Source organism: Oncorhynchus gorbuscha, linkage group LG15 (assembly GCF_021184085.1).
Source record: "Oncorhynchus gorbuscha isolate QuinsamMale2020 ecotype Even-year linkage group LG15, OgorEven_v1.0, whole genome shotgun sequence".
Lineage (NCBI taxonomy): Eukaryota > Metazoa > Chordata > Actinopteri > Salmoniformes > Salmonidae > Oncorhynchus > Oncorhynchus gorbuscha.
Window position 1 is genome coordinate 17,846,284 of NC_060187.1, and position 24,270 is coordinate 17,870,553.

The 24,270-nt window shown below is 43.3% G+C and overlaps 1 protein-coding gene across 1 annotated transcript; it reads right to left on the bottom strand.

Moving 5' to 3' along the window:
• Nucleotides 1-251: 251 nt before the first annotated feature.
• Nucleotides 252-23,872, bottom strand: aldh9a1a.1 (aldehyde dehydrogenase 9 family, member A1a, tandem duplicate 1). The gene is given in 13 exon segments (XM_046300283.1): nt 252-705; nt 1,033-1,131; nt 1,134-1,144; nt 1,396-1,537; nt 8,980-9,067; nt 9,435-9,623; nt 14,709-14,849; nt 16,791-16,987; nt 17,286-17,420; nt 17,733-17,862; nt 20,883-21,028; nt 23,087-23,256; nt 23,590-23,872. Coding segments are annotated over 12 exon segments (1,518 nt in total). The 5' UTR covers nt 23,226-23,256; nt 23,590-23,872; the 3' UTR covers nt 252-604.
• Nucleotides 23,873-24,270: the final 398 nt, after the last annotated feature.

Below are 24,270 nucleotides of genomic sequence, written 5' to 3' on the forward strand. Positions count from 1 at the left end.
AGTGTACGTGCATGGTAATCATTATTCCATCCAGCTTTCAACTTCACACACATTACACATCTTAGAATCTGTGGTGAGGTTGTACACATCCCCATGTGCTAGACTTCTGAATGGGGTAGTGGATTTAATATTGGTCCCACTCAGGCCTGTTAAGTACCATCACTTATATGTGAATTATAATTTGTTGTGAGGTTTTTAAATGAATTTTATATTCTTAAGTATCAAAAATCTGAAATGGAATACAATGTTGTGGGGAATAGAAAACGGAGTATTACAAACTTTTATTCAAAATGTGAGAGATACATGTGCTAGAAAGTGACGGACCATGGGAACCGTTTGAACGCTTCTTCATATTGACTTTGGCTAGGATCACAGCTGAAATGCAAAGTATTAAATGTATTGACCAAGTGGGGGAAGACTAGGCTTTTTAGCACTTGGTGACATCCTCATACTCACACATTGTACAGACAGACCAGCCACGTTAGTTACTTGCTGTTATAAACTATCAATAGCAATGCTACATTCCTCAGATGCACAAATACACCAAACGTCTCAAGGACAGTAGCGTATAGGTCTTGGTTTTCCTTGGCACTTAATTGGTAAGTTAACAATTAAAGTAATCGTCCACGTCTCCCATCTCCACAACCACAGTCTTCAGCTGGGAGTAGTATTCGATGGTCACCTGGCCATTCTCCCTGCCAAAACCTGCGGAGAAAGAGAGCAATGAGCACCACATAGAACACATCCATCTAATGAGGAATATGTAATGTCTTGTTATCCCCATCTGCTCTCTTGCTTTCTATTTTTGTTGTTATTCCTTTGTTGCAAAAGTGCTGTAATGGTAACAAAATCTGATTATTATTCCTTCATTTCATATTACCGTTATGGCACTGTTACAACATCAGATCTGCTGACATATTCAAACCAATAATATGTGACAATAGTGTCTCTTTTCCTATGGGTTCGTAAGTAGGGTCCTGACAAACATTAATTACATTGAATGGATTATTATTATCATCATCATCATCATACCAGACTGCTTGTACCCTCCGAAGGGTACTTCCACAGGGCTGATGTTGTAGTTGTTGATGAAGCAGGTTCCAGCCTGCAGGTTCTCAGCCACCCGGTGGCCCGGGATATATCCCTACAGGGAAACGAGAACAGGAAGAGAGACTCAGTGTACGAGACAAGTTAGTGATTCGAAGTCTCCATCTCAATTCCCGCTATTCCTTGAATCTTATTTCCTCACCTCCTCAACCTATTTGGAGGACAAAGTCCAATACCCCTCCCATCAGAACTTACCCAATACATTTTGAGGAGCCAAGGAGAGAGGATGCAAGGAATTGAGGAAAGATTATGGTAGAAGATTAAATGTGTATGGGTCTGGTACTGTACCTGGTAAAGACTCCAGAGGCCAGGCCAAATGTAGTGTTGTTGGCCCTCTTCAGCACTTCCTCTTCTGTGTCAAAGGGCATCACTGACATTACAGGCCCAAAGATCTCCTCCTTCACACACGTCATGTCGTCTGTGCAGTTGTCTGTGTTGGAATACATGGATGTGGAGTTACATATAAAGTTAGATACAAAATGTGGAGTTACAGTCATAGCTCCAAATATAGACTGGACAGTCACTACCAGAGCTCCTTGCTCTCCACGTCCTTTCCAACTGCTCCACGAAAAACCGCTCCAAATTCGCCCCATTCATTAAAAATCACAATTTAACCAACAACTATCTATTTTTGTGACTGCCTTGACCTAACTTTTGAAGTATTGAAACCAAACCATATGATTTGAATGAAAATTATTTGAAAAAAAAAAACATGACTTTAAGAAGCACTCATGGCTTCCAGAATGGCGCAGCGGTCTAAGGCACTGCATTCTAAGATGGCGTAGCAGTAAGTCGTCCTGTCCTGTCGTGTCGTGTCCCCTGTATATATAGTTTCTTTTTAGTTTTTTTACATATCTCTTTAAAAACTTTTTGCTAAACCTAAGCTTCCAAATACTCTCCTGCAACCCACCTCACCCAATATAGCTATTTTTCCTAAAGTATTTATATTTACTTCGGAACCGGAACCCCTCAACTGAAGCTCAACTGAAGCTAGCCAGCTAACCACCAGCCATGCTAGCGGTCTTCAGCTAACCGGTCATCAGCTAACCTTCAGCCCGGAAAGCGCTCGCCAGTTCGAACAACGCGACTCTAACCAGAGCATAACGGACCTACTTATTTTTCATCCCCGGATTCTTCCCCGGATTCCCACCGCAAACGGAACATTTTTCAGCTGGATCTTCACAACTAGCTATCTACGAACTGTTAGCTTGCTAGCACAGGCCTGCTAACAGTCTGCATCGCCGCGTCCCAAACACCCATATTTACTTTCTTTTTGATTTTTAATTTGTTTATACCTCCCGGAAACCTGCCTCACCCAATGTGATACGGAATCGCTATTATTTTAAATTTTTTAGAACACACTCAAGAACCCCCAGAAGCTAACTAGCTACAAGCTATTTAGTCATTGTTAGTTTTTTAAACCTGGATAACACTCGCCAGTCCAGCTTCCCTGCCCCATCCACCGCTGCTCCCTGGACACTGATCTCGTTTGTTTTATCTATTGGCCCCGTTGCCTAGTCAACGCCATTTTACCTGCTGTTGTCGTGCTAGCAGATTAGCTGTTGCTGTCTAACCTACTGTTTTAGCTAGCTCTCCCAATTCAACACCTGTGATTACTGTATGCCTCGCTGTATGTCTCTCTCAAATGTCAATATGCCTTGTATACTGTTGTTCAGGTTAGTTATCATTGTTTTAGTTCACAATGGAGCCCCTAGTTCCACTCTTCATACCCCTGATAACTCCTTTGTCCCACCTCCCACACATGCGGTGACCTCACCCATTACAACCAGCATGTCCAGAGATACAACCTCTCATCATCACCCGGGACCTGGGCTTACCTCCGCTGTACCCGCACCCCACCATAACCCTGTCTGCGCATTATGCCCTAAATATATTCTACCATGCCCAGAAACCTGCTCCTCTTATTCTCTGTCCCTAACGCTCTTGGCGACCAGTTGATAGCCTTTAGCCACACCCTCATACTACTCCTTCTCTGTTCCGCGGGTGATGTGGAGGTAAACCCAGGCCCTGCATGTCCCCAGGCACCCTCATTTGTTGACTTCTGTGATCGAAAAAGCCTTGGTTTCATGCATGTCAACATCAGAAGCCTCCTCCCTAAGTTTGTTTTACTCACTGCTTTAGCACACTCTGCTAACCCTGAGGTCCTTGCTGTGTCTGAATCCTGGTTCAGGAAGGCCACCAAAAATTCAGAGATTTCCATACCCAACTATAACATCTTCCGTCAAGATAGAACTGCCAAAGGGGGAGGAGTTGCAGTCTACTGCAGACAGCCTGCAAAGTAATGTCATACTTTCCAGGTCCATACCCAAACAGTTCGAACTACTAATTCTGAAAATTACTCTCTCCAGAAATAAGTCTCTCACTGTTGCCGCCTGCTACCGACCCCCCTCAGCTCCCAGCTGTGCCCTGGACACCATTTGTGAATTGATTGCCCCCCATCTAGCTTCTGAGTTTGTTCTGTTAGGTGACCTAAACTGGGATATGCTTAACACCCCGGCAGTCCTACAATCTAAGCTAGATGCCCTCAATCTCACACAAATCAAGGAACCCACCAGGTACAACCCTAACTCTGTAAACAAGGGCACCCTCAGACGTCATCCTGACCAACTGGCCCTCCAAATACACCTCCTCTGAGATCCTGGTTGAAGACAGCGATCACTGCCTCATTGCCTGTATCCGCTACGGAGCTGCAGTCAAACGACCACCCCTCATCACTGTCAAACGCTCCCTAAAACACTTCTGTGAGCAGGCCTTTCTAATCGACCTGGACCGGGTATCCTGGAAGGACATTGACCTCATCCCGTCAGTTGAGGATGCCTGGTCATTCTTTAAAAGTAACTTCCTCTCCATTTTAGATAAGCATGCTCCGTTCAAAAAATGCAGAACTAAGAACAGATACAGCCCTTGGTTCACTCCAGACCTGGCTGCCCTTGACCAGCACAAAAACATCCTGTGGCGGACTGCAATAGCATCGAATAATCACAGTGATATGCAACTGTTTAGGGAAGTCAGGAACCAATACACGCAGTCAGTCAGGAAAGCTAAGGCCAGCTTCTTCAGGCAGAAGTTTGCATCCTGTAGCTCCAACTCCAAAAAGTTCTGGTACACTGTGAAGTCCATGGAGAACAAGAGCACCTCCTCCCAGCTGCCCACTGCACTGAGGCTAGGTAACACGGTCACCACCGATAAATCCATGATTATCGAAAACGTCAATAAGCATTTCTCAACGGCTGGCCATGCCTTCCGCCTGGCTAGTCCAACCTCGGCCAACAGCCCCCCCCCCAGCAGCTCCTCGCCCAAGCCTCTCCAGGTTCTCCTTTATCCAAATCCAGATAGCAGATGTTCTGGAAGAGCGCCAAAACCTGGACCCGTACAAATCAGCTGGGCGTGACAATCTGGACCCTCTATTTCTGAAACTATCCAACGCCATTGTCGCAACCCCCATTACCAGCCTGTTCAACCTCTCTTTCATATCGTCCGAGATCCCAAAGGATTGGAAAGCTGCCGCAGTCATCCCCCTCTTCAAAAGGGGGAGACACCCTGGACCCAAACTGTTACAGACCTATATCCATCCTGCCCTGCCCATCTAAGGTCTTCGAAAGCCAAGTCAACAAACAGGTCACTGACCATCTCGAATCCCACTGTACCTTCTCCGCTGTGCAATCTGGCTTCCGAGCCGATCACGGGTGCACCTCAGACACACACTCAAGGTACTAAACGATATCATAACCGCCATCGATAAAAGACAGTACTGTGCAGCCGTCTTCATCGACCTTGCCAAGGCCTTCGACTCTGTCAATCACCATATTCTTATCGGCAGACTCAGTAGCCTCGGTTTTTCGGATGACTGCCTTGCCTGGTTCACCAATTACTTTGCAGACAGAGTTCATTGTGTCAAATCGGAGGGCATGCTGTCCGGTCCTCTGGCAGTCTCTATGGGGGTGCCACAGGGTTCAATTCTCGGGCCGACTATTTTCTCTGTATATATCAATGATGTTGCTTTTGCTGCGGGCGATTCCCTGATCCACCTCTACGCAGACGACACCATTCTATATACTTTCGGCCCGTCATTGGACACTGTGCTATCTAATTCCCAAACGAGCTTCGATGCCATACAACACTCCTTCCGTGGCCTCCAACTGCTCTTAAACGCTAGTAAAACCAAATGCATGCTTTTCAACCGATCGCTGCCTGCACCCGCATGCCCGACTAGCATCACCACCCTGGATGGTTCCGACCTTGAATATTTGGACATCTATAAGTACCTAGGTGTCTGGCTAGACTGCAAACTCTCCTTCCACTCATATCAAACATCTCCAATCGAAAATCAAATCAAGAGTCGGCTTTCTATTCCGCAACAAAGCCTCCTTCACTCACGCCGCCAAGCTTACCCTAGTAAAACTGACTATCCTACCAATCCTCGACTTCGGCGATGTCATCTACAAAATGGCTTCCAACACTCTACTCAGCAAACTGGATGCAGTCTATCACAATGCCATCCGTTTTGTCACTAAAGCACCTTATACCACCCACCACTGCGACTTGTATGCTCTAGACGGCTTGCCCTCGCTACATATTCTTCGCCAGACCCACTGGCTCCAGGTCATCTACAAGTCCATGCTAGGTAAAGCTCCGCCTTATCTCAGCTCACTGGTCACGATGGCAACACCCATCCGTAGCACGCGCTCCAGCAGGTGTATCTCATTGATCATCCCTAAAGCCAACACCTCATTTGGCCGCCTTTCGTTCCAGTACTCTGCTACCTGTGACTGGAACGAATTGCAAAAATCGCTGAAGTTGGAGACTTTTATCTCCCTCACCAACTTCAAACATCAGCTATCTGAGCAGCTAACCGATCGCTGCAGCTGTACATAGTCTATTGGTAAATAGCCCACCCATTTGCACCTACCTCATCCCCATAGTTTTATTTATTTACTTTTCTGCTCTTTTGCACACCAATATCTCTACCTGTATATGACCATCTGATCATTTATCACTCCAGTGTTCATCTGCAAAATTGTAATTATTTGCCTACCTCATGCCTTTTGCACATATTGTATATAGACTCCCCCTTTTTTTTTTTTTTTTTTCCCTACTGTGTTATTGACTTGTTAATTGTTTACTCCATGTGTAACTCTGTGTTGTCTGTTCACACTGCTATGCTTTATCTTGGCCAGGTCGCAGTTGCAAATGAGAACTTGTTCTCAACTAGCCTACCTGGTTAAATAAAGGTGAAATACATTTTTTTTTTTAAAATCGCAGTGCTATATGCATCACTACAGACCCGGGTTTGCTCCCGGTCGCAACTAGGAGACCCATGAGGCGGGGCACAATTGGCCCAGCGCTGTCTGGGTTAGGGGAGGGTTTGGCTGGCCTGGATGTCCTTGACCCATCACGCTCTAGCGACTCCTTGTGGCGGGATGGGTGCATGGACGCTGACTTCAGGCAACAGTCGTATGGTATTTCCTCCAAGACATTGGTGTGGCTGGCCTCCGGGTTAAGTGTGTCAAGACGCCGTACAGATTGGCAGGTTCATGTTTCGGAGGACGCATGGCTCTCGACCTTCACCTCTCCTGAGTCTCTACAGGAGTTGCAGCGATGGGACAAGACTAACTACCAATTGGATGTCACAAAATTGGGGAGAAAAATCATAAAAATAAATGCTCATCATTTCAAATGGTATGTGTGCATAGGGGTGCAGAGGATGCCCAATTTGACTGGAGCACGGTACATCCTGTTTGCCCTGGACGCTTGTTCACGTTTTCTAAATGTTCTCCAATACCCAGTCACTGAAATTCACACTTCTAAGTAGAGCACATTGACTTTTAACTTCACACTGTTCAGCGTATAATAGTAGACCGCATAGAATTGCTGCTTTGCTAATATTTGCAAAGGCCTACCTGTGATTTGGCTGGAAGAATGGGAGGAAGGAATATACATCAGTGGAGGCTGCTTAAAGGAGGACAGCTCATAATAAATGTCTTACGTCGCAAATGGAATGGCATCAAACACACCATTTCACTCCAGCCATTACCACGAGCCCATCCTCTTCTATTAAGTTGCCTACATGTTATTGTGTCAGTATGAGGACAAAACACTGCATAATGATCTGCATGTTATTGTGTCAGTATGAGGACAAAACACTGCATAATGATCTGCATGTTATTGTGTCAGTATGAGGAAAACACTGCATAAAACCTTTACTATTCAGTTAAAACACACCTTTTAAAACGTTAGGCACCAAACAGATTAAGGAGCACCAGAAATACATAGATTTTGATATAGTTTAGGCTTACATTAGGCCTATATGAATCCTACCTTTTGAAGCACATCTCATGAGTAGCAGAGCCTTTTCCTTTCTTCCTGTGCAAATCAAATTTGCCTAAACCTACTGTCAAGTTACCAGGCTGTTAGCTAGCTAGGTATCATGACTGAACGTTGTTAGTTATCAAACTAATAAATTAGAGACCCAGGATTAGTTTAAAATGGCTCGCTAAATGGTTTGTGAAATTATATAAAAAATGGGCACGAATCCGGATAGAAAGAAAAGGAATCTCCGGTAATAGGGGTCATATTCTTTAACAGTTTAGACTGGAGATAAAAGCTGCAAGCGTGCCTGTTATGAAACGGTGCTCAATTTCCCTCCCGGACAATCAGCGGCTACATGACAGGGAACTTGCAAAGTCTATGCAGACTGGCCTGTGCTCGCCGTTATAACTGGCGAGGAAATTATACAATGCATCAACACTGCTGCTTTGCACAGTGCTCCAATGTAACAAATGTACAAATCTAACAGAAGACTCAGGGTCTGGGTCTGTATCCCCGCTCGCCATCACGGTTAAATGATATATATATTTTTTAAAGCCAGAGAAATAGACAAGTGTGAAGAACGTACGGAGAGAAGCAGATGAGTGAGGGCTGGTAATGAGTTGGTTGGCTGATTACAGCTGGATATTATTGGACCTGCGTATACAAAAGACTAATGGCTGTTGCTTAAATTCAACTGAATTTATAAACAATACTGACTTTATAAACATTTTGTAACAGGCGTCCTTACAAAAAAGACTGCAGTATTACTACAGTATGCTGAAAATATTGCATTCAAAATGCACCGTTATTCTGCAGTACACTGCCGTTATTCTGCAGTACACTGCCGTTATTCTGCAGTACACTGCCGTTATTCTGCAGTACACTGCCGTTATTCTGCAGTACACTGCCGTTATTCTGCAGTACACTGCCGTTATTCTGCAGTACACTGCCGTTATTCTGCAGTACACTGCCGTTATTCTGCAGTACACTGCCGTTATTCTGCAGTACACTGCCGTTATTCTGCAGTACACTGCCGTTATTCTGCAGTACACTGCCGTTATTCTGCAGTACACTGCCGTTATTCTGCAGTACACTGCCGTTATTCTGCAGTACACTGCCGTTATTCTGCAGTACACTGCCGTTATTCTGCAGTACACTGCCGTTATTCTGCAGTACACTGCCGTTATTCTGCAGTACACTGCCGTTATTCTGCAGTACACTGCCGTTATTCTGCAGTACACTGCCGTTATTCTGCAGTACACTGCCGTTATTCTGCAGTAGGTGCATCCAAAATAAAAGTCAACTGCAGTTACTGCACTTTTAGAACACCAAACCTTTTTTGTAAGGACGCCAGCAGTTTCTTTAGATCAGTAGGGCTGAAAGTCAGTAGTATCATATGAAACGGTACTACAGTATTCTAAAATGTTGGCATCATAAGTATCGTGATGTTTTGGTACCATGACATTACTGCAGTACCGGTATACCATTCAACAGTGTTATGGAGCATGACAATTGGTGTAATTATGATTAAACAAGACCCACCCAGGACACAGGGAGACATGTAGTAACCTCCCTTCAGTTTGGGTTCAATCGGGGTAAAGGCTTCCCCTCCACAGAGAACCATTGCTCCCTAAAGGAAAACAGATTTGTATTAGACAAAGGCTGACAAAAAAAAATTACATTGCAGATCACAACATGATTATTTGGGTTAGGTACAAAATTCAGACAAACAGTAGACTGAAGGATGGCGGGGGGGGGGGTTCAGTTTTGTGCCCGACAGGATACAGCCAGACCCGGAACCCCGAAGACGGTATCCCGGAGAGGGTCTCATGGGCGAAACCTATCCTTTTTGATCTATTATTTAAATAAACACCCTTGAAAATGAGCTAATCCTTCACTGTCCGTGTCTGATCTGGGTACACGCCTTGACCAAACCCCCTGGTCTGCCACAGTACCCTACTGAACACGATCCAGGTTGCACATTAATTTACTGATACCTCTTTCTTGGCCTGGCTGACGAAGCCCAGCACCTTGTCCAGGTGTTGCCTAGTGATCAGGGCTCCCATGCGGGTGTTCTCCAGGAGAGGGTCCCCTATTTGGATGGCCTTGGTCCTCTTAACCACCTCCTCCAGGAACACAGGCATGATCTCCCTCTGCACGTACACCCGTGTCCCGTTACAGCACACCTAAACAGGGGAGACCAGAGGTAGGCGGTTGGTGAAGAAGGTTGCATGTCAACATGATAGTAAGTCAATAGAGTTCAACTCAATAGAAACCAAGAGTGGAAGAAGATACATGTATCACAAGTTCAAAGGGTAAGGAAAGCCAAGCTTCACATATGCTTAAATCAAGGTCAGAAAAAATATCAAGTCAAATATTATTGGTCACATAACATCAGCTAAACATGTGTATTGCAGGTGTAGCGAAATGCTTGTTTCCAGCTCAGACAGTGCAGTAATATCTAACAATTCACACAAACCCAAAAGTTAGAGATGGAATTAAGGAATATATAAATATTAGGATGAGCAATGTCGAAATGGCATAGACTAAAATACAGTAGAATAGATTACAGAATATACATATGAGTGTAAAGCAAACATGTAAACAATAATGGAACACTAGTCACTTTCATAAAGTAACCAGTGGTTTCAAGTCTATGTATATAGGGTAGCAGCCTCTAAGGTGCAGTGTTACGGAACTGGGTGGAAGCCACCTAGTGATGGCTATTTACCAGCATGATGGCATCGAGATCAAAGCTGTTTTTCAGTCTCTCCGTCCCAGCTTTGATGCACCTGTACTGACCTTGCCTTCTGGATGGTAGAAGGGTGAACAGGCAGTGGCTCAGGTGGTTGTTGTCCTTGATGATCTTTTTGGCCTTCCTGTGACATCGGGAGGGCATGTCCTGGAGGGCGGGTAGTTTGCCTCTGGTGATGCGTTGGACAGACCGCACCACCCTCTGGAGAGCCCTGCAGTTGCAGGCGGTGCAGTTGCCGTACCAGGCGATGATACAGCCCGACAGGATGCTCTCAATTGTGCATGTGTAAGAGTGTGTGAGGGTTTAGGGTGCCAAGCCAAATGTCTTCAGCCTCCTGAGGTTGAAGAGGCACCGTTGTGCATTCTTCCCCACACGGTCTGTGTAGGTGGACCATTTCATATCGTCAGTGATGTGTACACCGAGGAACTTGAAGCTGTCTACCTGCTCCACCGCTGTCCCGTCGATGTGGATAGGGGCGTGCTCCCTCTGCTGTTTTCTTAAGTCCATGATCAGCTCCTTTGTTTTGTTGACATTGAGCAGGTTATCGTCCTGGCACCACACTCCCAGGGCCCTCACCTTCTCCCTGTAGGCTGTCTCGTCATTGTTGGTAATCAGGCCTACTACTGTTGTGTTGTCTGCAAACTTTATGATTGAGTTGGAGGTGTGTGTGTGGCCACGCAGTCATGGGTGAACCGAGAGTACAGGAGGGGCCTGAGCACGCATCCTTGTGGGGCCGGTGTTGAGGATCAGCGAAGTGGAGGTGTTGTTTCCTACCTTCACCACCTGGGACAGCCTGTCAGGAATTCCAGGACCCAGTTGCACAGGGCGGGGTTCAGACCCAGGGCCCCGATCTTAATGATGAGCTTGGAGGGTACTATGGTGTTGAATGCTGAGCTATAGTCAATAAACAGCATTCTTATAGCATTCTTGTCCAATATCCATGCATGGAGAAGGTAATACAGTACTCCTGTACATTATACATCATGGATGGGCAACTGGCAGCCCGTGGCATCAATTACATTTTTTTTTGGAACTCAGTCGGGGTCTCAACTTATGTTGAGAGTTAGAATAGTAGAATACTCCTCGTGCAATTTAGATTTGTGGTTGTGCATTGGTTTCTCATCATGTCAGTCACTAACCACGATTCCATCCAAAGTTAACGCAAGTAAAGTCAAAAATTAAAATTAATTATGTGAGAAATGGTGGTGGTGGAAACACCTTTATATGTGCAAATATTGATATAATAAGTATTATATCGCAGTAAACTTGGACACTAGAGCCCATGAGCCAAGACCAAAGTAGGCACATTTGCTATTTAACGCAACAGTTTGACAAAACTAAATCTGTAGAGTATAAAATGCAATTCAAACACACTGAACTTTATCCGATTCATGAAAAATGTGCATATTTTCTTCATGCAAATATTCTAAAATCTGCATAAAGATTCACCAATTGGATGGAAACCTAACTACTGACAGTCAATTAGCCCATGTCAGCTAAAATTATGGAAATATTGGTAAATTAGCTAATTTACCAATCTAAACTCGTAGTAATTATGTCGAATTACCGACCGAGTGGCTCCCATTGATTGTTAGTCACTCACTCAAATATCATATTAGAAAACCGCAAACATTTCTCTCCACCCTATGACAAAATGTGTAGAATTTGCAGGACATAGCTGTAAAACTGCAAATTATTCTCTCAGCACCATAGCAAAATTTATAGAATTGCAAGAAATAACTATGAAACTTTAAAAAAAATGTCTCTCCACTGCATATGTGGGTATGGATAAGGGCTAGCAGACGCGCGAGCCACTGGGCCCCTCTTGATGAATTCAGATTTTTTTTTAATGGCACCCGCACCCATCAAAGTTGCTTATCCCTGTGCTACATTCAGTGTTTCTCACAAGTCCCCAAAATATTTCACAGAACAACCTATATTTTGGTTGCCTCTGGTACATTCTAATGCCTCTATTCCAGCCGAAATACACAGCAAAATGATTGAATTATTGATCAAATTTACCTTCCAGATTGGAAAAACATGTGGTAAATTACCGATTTTGGGTGAGCCGTGGTAACGGCTGAGATTCTCTGACATCACCTTGCTAGTAGCAGTTTAGAAATCTCAAACTAACATTGAACAACAATCTAGTGTGTGAACAAAACTATGTAAATATCCAAGAAACACAAGGATAAAGTCGCTTTAGTAGACTTTTGGGTAAATTCAACCAACTTCTATGCTTGTGCGCTTCCACAAAGGTACAGTGCCTTGCGAAAGTATTCGGCCCCCTTGAACTTTGCGACCTTTTGCCACATTTCAGGCTTCAAACATAAAGATATAAAACTGTATTTTTTTGGTGGGACACAATCATGAAGTGGAACAGCATTTATTGGATATTTCAAACTTTTTTAACAAATCAAAAACTGAAAAATTGGGCGTGCAAAATTATTCAGCCCCCTTAAGTTAATACTATGTAGCGCCACCTTTTGCTGCGATTACAGCTGTAAGTCGCTTGGGGTATGTCTATCAGTTTTGCACATCGAGAGACTGACATTTTTTCCCATTCCTTCTTGCGAAACAGCTCGAGCTCAGTGAGGTTGGATGGAGAGCATTTGTGAACAGCAGTTTTCAGTTCTTTCCACAGATTCTCAATTGGATTCAGGTCTGGACTTTGACTTGGCCATTCTAACACCTGGATATGTTTATTTTTTAACCATTCCACTGTAGATTTTGCTTTATGTTTTGGATCATTGTCTTGTTGGAAGACAAATCTCCGTCCCAGTCTCAGGTCTTTTGCAGACTCCATCAGGTTTCCTGTATTTGGCTCCATCCATCTTCCCATCAATTTGAACCATCTTCCCTGTCCCTGCTGAAGAAAAGCAGGCCCAAACCATGATGCTGCCACCACCATGTTTGACAGTGGGGATGGTGTGTTCAGGGTGTTGCTTTTACGCCAAACATAACGTTTTGCATTGTTGCCAAAAAGTTCAATTTTGGTTTCATCTGACCAGAGCACCTTCTTCCGCATGTTTGGTGTGTCTCCCAGGTGGCTTGTGGCAAACTTTAAACAACACTTTTTATGGATATCTTTAAGAAATGGCTTTCTTCTTGCCACTCTTCCATAATTCCAGATTTGTGCAATATACGACTGATTGTTGTCCTATGGACAGAGTCTCCCACCTCAGCTGTAGATCTCTGCAGTTCATCCAGAGTGATCATGGGCCTCTTGGCTGCATCTTTGATCAGTCTTCTCCTTGTATGAGCTGAAAGTTTAGGACGGCCAGGTCTTGGTAGATTTGCAGTGGTCTGATACTCCTTCCATTTCAATAATATCGCTTGCACAGTGCTCCTTGGGATGTTTAACGCTTGGGAAATCTTTTTGTATCCAAATCCGGCTTTAAACTTCTTCACAACAGTATCTCGGACCTGCCTGGTGTGTTCCTTGTTCTTCATGATGCTCTCTGCGCTTTTAACGGACCTCTGAGACTATCACAGTGCAGGTGCATTTATACGGAGAATTGATTACACACAGGTGGATTGTATTTATCATCATTAGTCATTTAGGTCAACATTGGATCATTCAGAGATCCTCACTGAACTTCTGGAGAGAGTTTGCTGCACTGAAAGTAAAGGGGCTGAATAATTTCACGCCCAATTGTTCAGTTTTTGATTTGTTAAAAAAGTTTGAAATATCCAATAAATGTCATTCCACTTCATGATTGTGTCCCACCAAAAAAATACAGTTTTATATCTTTATGTTTGAAGCCTGAAATGTGGCAAAAGGTCGCAAAGTTCAAGGGGGCCGAATACTTTCGCAAGGCACTGTATCTTTCAGCACTTCACTCAATGCGCACAGCACCCCATGCACTGTTGCAAAGTAGTTATTTGCATAGAGATAAGAAATTATTTATATGATCCTTGTGTTATTAGCTACCAGCTATTAAACAAAATGGCAGTAAGACAAAAAAAAGACAAAAGAAGATTTGTAGCTATAAATTAGCTTTCAATTTGCACATCAATTTTTAGCCGCATATGAAAGTAAAATGGTAGCACTCTAGAGCCCTGAAATACACTGAGAGACAATAAAGAAGCAACCTCTCCACCTCTGCAGAATTTCTTTACACAACCAACCACAGCACACACAAATCACACTACCCACAGGAGGCGGGACAGACAGCAGACTGTCAAACTAGTAGCGTTTCCCTGTCATTGATCGCTTTGTTACTGACAGGCACCTAAACTATCAATAGATTGCTAGAAGATGCACATTGTTCATTCTCGCGTGAGGGAGACAGCTTGGCCGTTTTTTTTTTGACTAGCGAATTGAAAAGTAGCCTAGTTAATTTAAGTGGAAAAAGAAGCCGGCTGAAAATGTGTCTGTAATTGGCTGTTTAGACGACAGCCGGCGCTGTAGAAAACACTGTACATCAATACAGACAACAGTATTGGGACATTAAGTAAGAAGTCAGTCAGCACTGAAAGTAAAGTAAGAAGTCGGTTAACATTGAGAGCTCACCTCTCCCTGAGTCAGGAAGTTAGCCATGAGCGCCCCCCTCACTGCGTTCTCCAGCTCACAGTCCTTAAAGATGATGAGGGGTGATTTCCCTCCCAGCTCCAGAGTCACCTGCTTTACAGTCTTCGCAGACATCTCCATGATCTGAAAGGAAGAGAGAACATGATTGTAGGAAAGGTCCAATTAGCCAATGAGAACTGAAATAAATGAATACTGACCAATAATCATATCAATAGTGTTAAAAAAGGTATGGCCATGGGAATAGTACTTCCCAAATGAATGTTTAATGAACAAGTCTTGTCTGACAGATGTTTTAGACAATTGCAGGACTACACTGCCTCCTACTGACCATTATATTGTATGATAAATAACTACTTCTAGATGGCAGTGTTGTCCCTAACATTGATCGTGGTGATGGTGACAAAGAATATGGGTCATAAATCAAAAGTCATTTGTCACATGCACCCAATACAATAGGTGTAGACCTTACCGTGAATTGCTTACTTACAAGCACTTAACCAAAAATGCAGAAAGAAAATATTAAATAATTTAAAAGTTAAAGAAACACAATTAAATAATCAATAAAGGAGGCTATATACAGGGGGTATATGTACATATAGGTAGGGCTAAAGTGACTATGCATAGATAATAAACAGTAAGTAGCAGCAGTGAAAACAAAACCCAAAGCAAATGGTCTGGGTAGCCAATTTATTAATTTCACCTTTATTTAACCAGGTAGGCCAGTTGAGAACAAGTTCTCATTTACAACTGCAACCTGGCCAAGATAAAGCATAGCAGTGCGACAAAAGCAACAAATAGTAAATAATTACAATTTAGCAATTAAGCACTGGAGTGATATATGTGCAAGTAGAGATACTGGGGTGCAAAGGAGGAAAACAATAATAATATGGGGATGAGGTAGTTGGGTGGGCTGTGTACAGGTGCAATGATCAGTAAGCTGCTGACAGCTGATGCTTAAAATTAGTGAGGGAGATATAAGAATCCATATGAAAGAGAGGTTGAACAGGCTAGTAATAGGTTTTGCGAAAATTTTGGCTAATAATTTTAGAAAGGGATCGTCTAGCCCAGCTAATTTGTAGGGGTCCAGATTTTACAGCTCTTTCAGATCATCAGCTATCTGGATTTGGGTGAAGGAGAAGTGGGGAGGCTTGTACAAGTTGCTGTGGGGGTGAAGAGCTGTTGACCGGGTTAGGGGTTGCCAGGTGGAAAGCATGGCCAGCCGTAGAAAAATGCTTTTTGAAATTCTCAATTATAATGGATTTATCGGTGGTGACAGTGTTTCCTAGCCTTAGTGCAGTGGGCAGCTGGGAGGAGATGCTCTTATTCTCCATGGACTTTACAGTGTTCCAGAACTTTGTGGAGTTTGTATTTGGAAAAGCTAGCCTTTGCTTTCCTAACTGCCTGTGTATATTGGTTCCTAACTTCCTTGAAAGGTTGCCTATCGCAGGGGCTATTCAATGCTAATGCAGTACGCCACAAGATGTTTTTGTTCTTTACGGACACAGGCAATGAGGCAGTAATCGCTGAGATCCTGGTTGAAGACAGCAGAGGTGTATTTAGAGGGCAGGCTGGTCAGGATGATATATAGGAGGGTGCCCATGTTTACCGATTTAGGGTTGTACCAGGTAGGTTACTTGATCATTTGTGTGAGATTTAGGGCATCCATCTTAGATTGTAGGGCGGTCGGGGTGTTAAGCATATCCCAGTTTAGGTCACCTAACAGTACAAACTCTTGTTCAGTGGTCTTGTCGTTGATGAGCAGAGAAGCAATTCGGTTTCTCAAGTTACTCTCGTTATCAATAGATCCAGAGAGGTCAATTACTGGCTGTGAGTTTCAGTGAGACTGAGATTATGAACATAGAGGTGACTTAAGGCTTGCCATGACAAGAATTTAGGATTGTACTCAGAGGACACAGTGGCAAAATATTTTACAACTGAAACAAGCATTTCTTATTGGACTAGTTTAGGTAGTCCCTCCCTGTTTCAGTCTGTTTTCTTATGTTTGGTGCCTAATGATTACGACCTTGGTAAACACACAATAAAGTATTTTGTTTCAGTCTGTACCTTCTTCCCAGTTGGGACACTGCCAGTGAAGGACACCTTAGCCACGCCGGGGTGATTACAGAGCAGGGTGCCGGTCTCCGCCCCACCCTGCACCACGTTGAAGAGCCCATCAGGTACCCCAGCCTCTTTGTAGATCTCAGCCAGAATCACAGCGGTCACAGCAGTGAAAGGAGAAGGCTTGAACACCATGGCATTACCTGGGGATAAAGAGAGACACGGAAATAAATAAAATACTTAGTATCACTCACAGTACAATCAGTCTCTAAAAGACATTCAGAGATACCGGTTCAAAATCTACTATTCCTCTTCATATGCATAGTTCATTTAAATTTCCATGAGAAGAACAGATACGTTCATTATACAAAATAATGAAATATGTATTGACTAGTTTTAAGTCATCTCATCATAACCGAAATGTGAAGCAAAAAAAAAAAAAAAAACATTCCACAGGGTGATGGTAATGCATATGAACACTGGAGGTCATGGCAAACATACCACAGGCCAGGGCAGGAGCAGACTTCCAACAGGCGATCTGGAAGGGGTAGTTCCAGGCCCCAATGCCCACACATACCCCCAGGGCCTCCCGTCTGGTGTAAGCAAAGGATCCTCCAGGCAGTTGGATGTGCTGGCCTGAGGTGAATGAAAGGTCAACTGTAACATTGCTATGAATGCTATTGCAGATATATTGTAGTTGTGTGATTCATTATTAGGGTGCAACAAATTTGTCTGTGTTATGAATCATTCAGTAAAAGTTAAAAACCTGTCACTATGCCCATAAGCATAAAAGACAAAGAAAAGTGAAGAATACATTGTTTAAAGATAAGAAAATAGTCAAGCCTATAAGAATACAATGTATATGTGTTTAAGAACCACAATAGCATAAGATGGTAATTGGTCAAAATCATTTTGTTTATAGAGGTCTTCCACAGAGTGTGTTCCTACCTGCCAGTGTGCCAGCAATGCCAGCGTAGTACTCTAAGGTCTGCCAGGAAACATCAATGTCCACCCGGGCCTCTGTGATAGACTTCCCATTGTTGATCACCTCCAACTTGGCAATGTTGTCTCTTCTCTCCTGTTAACAGCATTGGGAATAGTGGTCCTTTGTAGCTTAGTTGGTAGAGCATTGAGCTTGTAACGTCAGTGTAGTGGGTTTGATTCCCGAGATCACATTTTAGAAAAAAAATGGGTGATCACTGAGGTACAGCACACTGTAAACCTCTAGTAAGTTGAACCGAGTCAATGAAAAAACATTATTACCTCAAATGTTTGTGGTACTGACTCAAAACTAAATGAGAATTCATAACCACATTTTTTAAAGAAATGAACTTTTACCCAGCATGCTCTACTGCAGGTTGACATTTTGAAATTGTTCTTCATATCTGTGTTTTTGTATGTTTTTTTATTTAACCAGGTAGGCCAGTTGAGAACAAGTTCTCATTTACAATTGCAACCTGGCCAAGATAAAGCAAAGCAGTGTGACACAACAACAGAGTTACACATGGAATAAAAAAGCATAGTCAATAACACAATAGAAAAAAAAGAAAGTCTATATACAGTGTGTGCAAATGGCGTGAGGTGGTAAATAGGTCATAGTAGCGAAGTAATTCAAATGTATCAAAAAAACACTGGAGTGATAGATGAGCAAATGGTGATGTGCAAGTAGAAATACTGGTGTGCAAAAAAGCAGAAAAGTAAATAAAACCAATATGGGGATGAGGTAGGTAGATTGGGTGGGCTATTTACAGATGGGCTATGTACAGCTGCAGTGATCGGTTAGCTGCTCAGATAGCTGATGTTTAAAGTTAGCGAGGGAAATGTAAGTCTCCAACTTCAGCGATTTTTGCAATTCGTTCCAGTCATTGGCAGCAGAGAACTGGAAGGAAAGGCGGCCAAAGGAGGTGTTGGCTTTGGGGATGACCAGTGAGATATACCTGCTGGAGCGCATGCTACGGGTGGGTGTTGTTATCGTGACCAGTGAGCTGAGATAAGGCGGAGCTATACCTAGCATAGTGGGTCTGGCGACGAATATGTAGCGAGGGCCAGCCAACTAGAGCATACAGGTCGCAGTGGTGGGTGGTATAAGGGGCTTTGGTGACAAACGGGTGGCACTGTGAGACTGAGACTGCATCCAGTTTGCTAAGTAGAGTATTGGAAGCTATTGGCCAGGGCAATGAAGACGGCAATGACAGTACTGTCTTTTATCGATGGTGGTTATGATATTGTGGGATTCGAAATGGTCAGTGATCTGTTTCTTGCTTTGGCTTTCGAAAGGCAGGGAAGGATGGCTATAGGTCTATAACAGTTTGGGACGAGTGTCACCACTTTTGAAGAGGGGGATGACCACGGCAGATTTAAAATCTTTAGGGATCTCGGACGATACGAAAGAGGTTGAACAGACTGGTAATAGGGGTTGCAACAATGGCGGCAGATCATTTTAGAAAGAGAGGGTCCAGATTGTCTAGCCCTGCTGATTTGTACAGGTCCAGGTTTTGCAGCTCTTTCAGAACACCTGCTATCTGGATTTGGGTGAATGAGAAGCTGGGGAGGCTTGGGCAAGTAGCTGCGGGGGATGGAGAGCGGTTGGCCGGGGTTGTGGTAGCCAGGAGAAAAGCATGGCCAGCCGTAGAGAAATGCCCCAAAACATTCTGGAGTTAGAGCTACAGGATGCAAATTTCTGTTTGAAAAAGCTAGCCTTTGCTTTCCCGACTGACTGTGTGTATTGGTTCCTGACTTCCCTTAAAAGTCACATATCGCGGGGACTATTCAATGCTAGTGCAGTCCACCAAGGGAGTCAATGTACATTGAGTGATTGATTAATCTTATTTCCCAGGTTTTCTAGAAATCCCGATTAGAAGATTCCTGGAAATCCTCCTCCCAGCATTTTTATAAATCTGGGAATTTTTGGAAAGATACCGGAATTGTGCCACTTGCAGGTGTGATGTGGCCTCTAAACTGTAAAGCTAGGCCTCAAAATAAGGCCTCACGAAAAATGTAATGTCCTAAAGACTTTAATTATCGCTCTCTCACTAACCTTTATTTAACTAGGCAAGTCAGTTACGAACAAATTCCTATTTACAATGACGGCCTACCGGGGAACAATGGGTTAACTTTCTTGTTCAGGGACAGAACTTTTACCTTATTAGCTCGGGGATTTGATCCAGCAACCTTTCGGTTACTGGCCCAGCGCTCTAACCCTGGGGTCGGCAGGTAACGATAATATTCACCCAGGAACTCACATGGTGAAGGCCACAGGACTGAATATGAACCAACTCAACAACCATGTCTCTGTTACAATAAAATACAGTCATGGATGGTAACTCAACAATTCCTCAAAAAGACAAAGAGCTCTTAGGGAAATTATATTGAAGGCGTGGCTTCGTAGGGGTATTACAAAAATGTTTCAAGCTTATACAACTCAAAACTGTTTGAGTAATGACCACAAAAGATCTGTAAGTAACTGTACTCATAAAGTGAAACAGATTTCCTCAGAGGTTTTGAGTAGACAGCACATTGGAGTTTACAGTGTACTATTCCTGTGCATTTAATAAATAACTAGGATTGCACATTTTCAAGTTCAATTATTTTGTGTAACATTTTCAAAACTTTCCTGGCACTGTTCCCAGAAACCTTGAAAGCAACTTCAGTTCACCACTAATATTTGGGATGATGCATAATAGCAAGAATGTTCCAATCAGCAATTTATGTCCTCAAATCAAACAAAAATTGGATTGGTCACACACATATTTAGCAGATGTTATTGCGGGTGTAGCGAAATGCTTGTGTTTCATGAAGTTCACAAAAACACAAATCTAAAAGTAATCTAAAAGTAAAATTATGGAATTAAGAAATATATAAATATTGGATAGAGCAATGTCGGAGTGGCAATCACTTACAAAGATTCATTAAATGTAACTCCACACCCCTGCTGTACACTGTAAAGAGGTATGGAATGCAATGCACTCATGAAAAGTCTGAAATTATTTAAAGAGAAATATACTATAACTATAATTTCTCTGTTCAGTAGCTTATATTCTAATTCTAACAGCAATGTTATGAAATTATGCAGCATTCTGCTCACATGACATGTCTCACCCTGATGATGCGAGCAGCCTCCAGCATAACTCGGGCCCTCTCCATGCCTGCCATCTTGCTCCACTTTAGGTAGGCAGTATGTGCACTTTGGATGGCCTGGTCCACCTCCTCTTTCCCACATGGAAACATGTCACACAGCTTACGCCCTGCAGACACCAGATGAAAAAGACAAATAAACACTTCAAACATCTAACCGGCAAACAGAATCTTGGAGGGGGGGGCATATTGTAAATTGGTCAGTGAACTTTTGCTGGCCCCAAATAGTGAGGTAATACTTTGTCCAAAAATGATGCAGAAAAATTAATCCATGCTTTTGTTACTTCTAGGTTAGAATACTGCAATGTTCTACTTTCCGGCTACCCGGATAAAGCACTAAATAACCTTCAGTTAGTGCTAAACACAGCTGCTAGAATCCTGACTAGAACCAAAATATTTGATCATATTACTCCAGTGCTAGCCTCTCTACACTGGCTTCCTGTTAAGGCAAGGGCTAATTTTTTTACTGCCAACCTACAAAGCATTACATGGGCTTGCTCCTACCCATCTTTCCGATTTGGTCCTGCCGTACATACCTACAAGTACGCTACGGTCACAAGACGCAGGTCTCTTAATTGTCCCTATAATTTCTAAGCAAACAGCTGGAGGCAGGGCTTTCTCCTATAGAGCTCCATTTTTATGGAATGGTCTGCCTACCCATGTGAGAGACGCAGACTCGGTCTCAACCTTTAAGTCTTTACTGAAGACTCATCTCTTCAGTGGGTCATATGATTGAGTGTAGTCTGGCCCAGGAGTGTGAAGGTGAACGGAAAGGCTCTGGAGCAACGAACCACCCTTGCTGTCTTTGCCTGGCCGGTTCCCCTCTCTCCACTGGGATTCTCTGCCTCTAATCCCATTACAGGGGCTGAGTCACTAGTTTACTGGTGCTCTTTCATGCTGTCCCAAGGAGGGTTGCGTCACTTGAGTGGGTTGAGTCACTGACGTGATCTTCCTGTCTGGGTTGGCGCCCCCCCTTGGGTTGTGCCGTGGCGGAGATCTTTGTGGGCTATACTCAGACTTGTCTCAGGATGGTAAGTTGGTGGTTGAAGATATCCCTCTAGTGGTGTGGGGGCTGTGCTTTGGCAAAGTGGGTGTGGTTATATCCTTCCTGTTTGGCCCTGTCCGGGGGTGTAATCAGATGGGGCCACAGTGCCTCCTGACACCTCCTGTCTCAGCCTCCGGTATTTATGCTGCAGTAGTTTGTGTCAGGTGGCTAGGGTCAGTTTGTTATATCTAGAGTACTTCTCCTGTCTAATCTGGTGTCCTGTGTGAATTTAAGTATGCACTCTAATTCCCTCTTTCTCTCAGGGGACCTGAGCCCTAGGACCATGCCTCAGGACTACCTGGCATGATGACTCCTTGCTGACCCCAGTCCACCTGGCCGTGCTGCTGCTCCAGTTTCAACTGTTCTGCCTGCGGCTATGGAATCCTGAACTGTTCACCGGACGTGCTACCTGTCCCAGACCTGCTGTTTTCAACTCTCTAGAGACAACAGGAGCGGTAGAGATACTCTTAATGATCAGCTATGAAAAGCCAACTGACATTTACCCCTGAGGTGCTGACTTGCTGCACCCTCGACAACTACTGTGATTATTATTATTTGACCATGCTGGTCATTTATGAACATTTGAACATCTTGGCCATGCTCGGTTATAATCTCCACCCGGCACAGCCAGAAGAGGACTGGCCACACCTCATAGCCTGGTTCATCCTAGGTTTTGGCCTTTCTAGGGAGTTTTTCCTAGCCACCGTGCTTCTACACCTGCATTGCTTGCTGTTTGGGGTTTTCGGCTGGGTTTCTGTACAGCACTTTGAGATATCAGGAGATGTACAAAGGGCTATATAAATACATTTTATTTGATAATAATATTATAAATGGAAACTAAACAACATAAAAGGTCAGTGAAACTTAACACTTACATTCCAGATACTGGATAACTAGGAGATCTATGTCTGGTCAACTGTGCGCTGAGATACATTACTGTATTGTAGTAAAAATGTATCTAAATATATTCAATGCATCTGGGATATAGGCCTACAGCTCTATTAAATCAGAAAGCCTACGAGTAAAAGCATTTCACTGTTAGTCCACGCCGGTTGTTTACGAAGCATGTGACGAATAACATTTGATTTAGTAAACGGTCTAGTGTTTGTAGTATGCTACAAACCAGTTGCAGGTTCGTGGACGGGCTCCGCGTTAATTCCATCCTTGGGTTTAACTCTGCACCCGCCCCAGAAATTTAAGTGGTCTGTCACCACGACCTGTCCAGTGGAGGCACCTGACATAGACTCTAGAAGCTGGGCCATGTTCGACAATGTCCAACTGTGTGTGAATCACCTGTAGGACAAATAAAATAGGAGTGATCAGACTGCAACATTATTAAAATGTAAGCGTGGCGGCAGTTTCAGGCAAACCATAGCGCATGGGCAAAATATTTAGTTAGCTAAATATGTATCTACATGCATGTAGACTTTTACTAATTTAGTTAGCATGCATTCGTGCCTATTTGCAGAAGAAAAAGTCCTCCAGACAGTGAGCAACAATACAAACACGCCCTTTCACAAGGCAGCAAAAACGCAGGCTTCAGGCCTAGCCTAGCAGCGAGCTAAACCGAATTATTCTGCATATTTAATCAAAATCACACTTATTTAATAATTTGAGTGTTCCTACCGTCGTCTGTTCCGTAAATCGAAGCTTTCGTCCTGCTTTGGATTTGACGTTTTATTGATGCAAGTCAGCAGATATCGTATCAGACAGACGCACTTCGCCCCTCGTAAACAGGGAATGTGTAAAATATTAGCCACTAAACCAGTGTGGAAATACTGTATGAATATGACCGCATTTTAAATCTTCAGCAATTACACAATATGGGCGGGATTAGTTTCAGGGTGTCTGATAGCTTGCCTTTCACATATACATGGACTGTATCATCCGGATACTTGAGCATTTGAAATAAGTGTTTCGACGTTTATTCTAAAACCTGGGAAATTGAGTTGGCCCCTTACATTACAGTTTAGGTCATGAGGTCATGAGGACACAAGTGTCAATAACAAGTGTCAATAACCGGGTCATTCCTACAATGCGGTGCCATTTGGATCTCAACATTTTTGAAAAAAATAAATATATATACAGTACCAGTCAAATGTTTGGACACACCTACTCATTCAAGGGTTTTTCTTTATTTTTCACTATTTTCTACATTTCTACATTGTAGAATAATAGTGAAAACATAAAAACTATGAAATAACACATATGGAATCATGTAGTAACCAAAAAAGTGCCAAAAAAATTTCTAAACATTTTATATTTGAGATTCTTCAAAGTAGCCCCTCTTTGCCTTGCTTTGCCAAC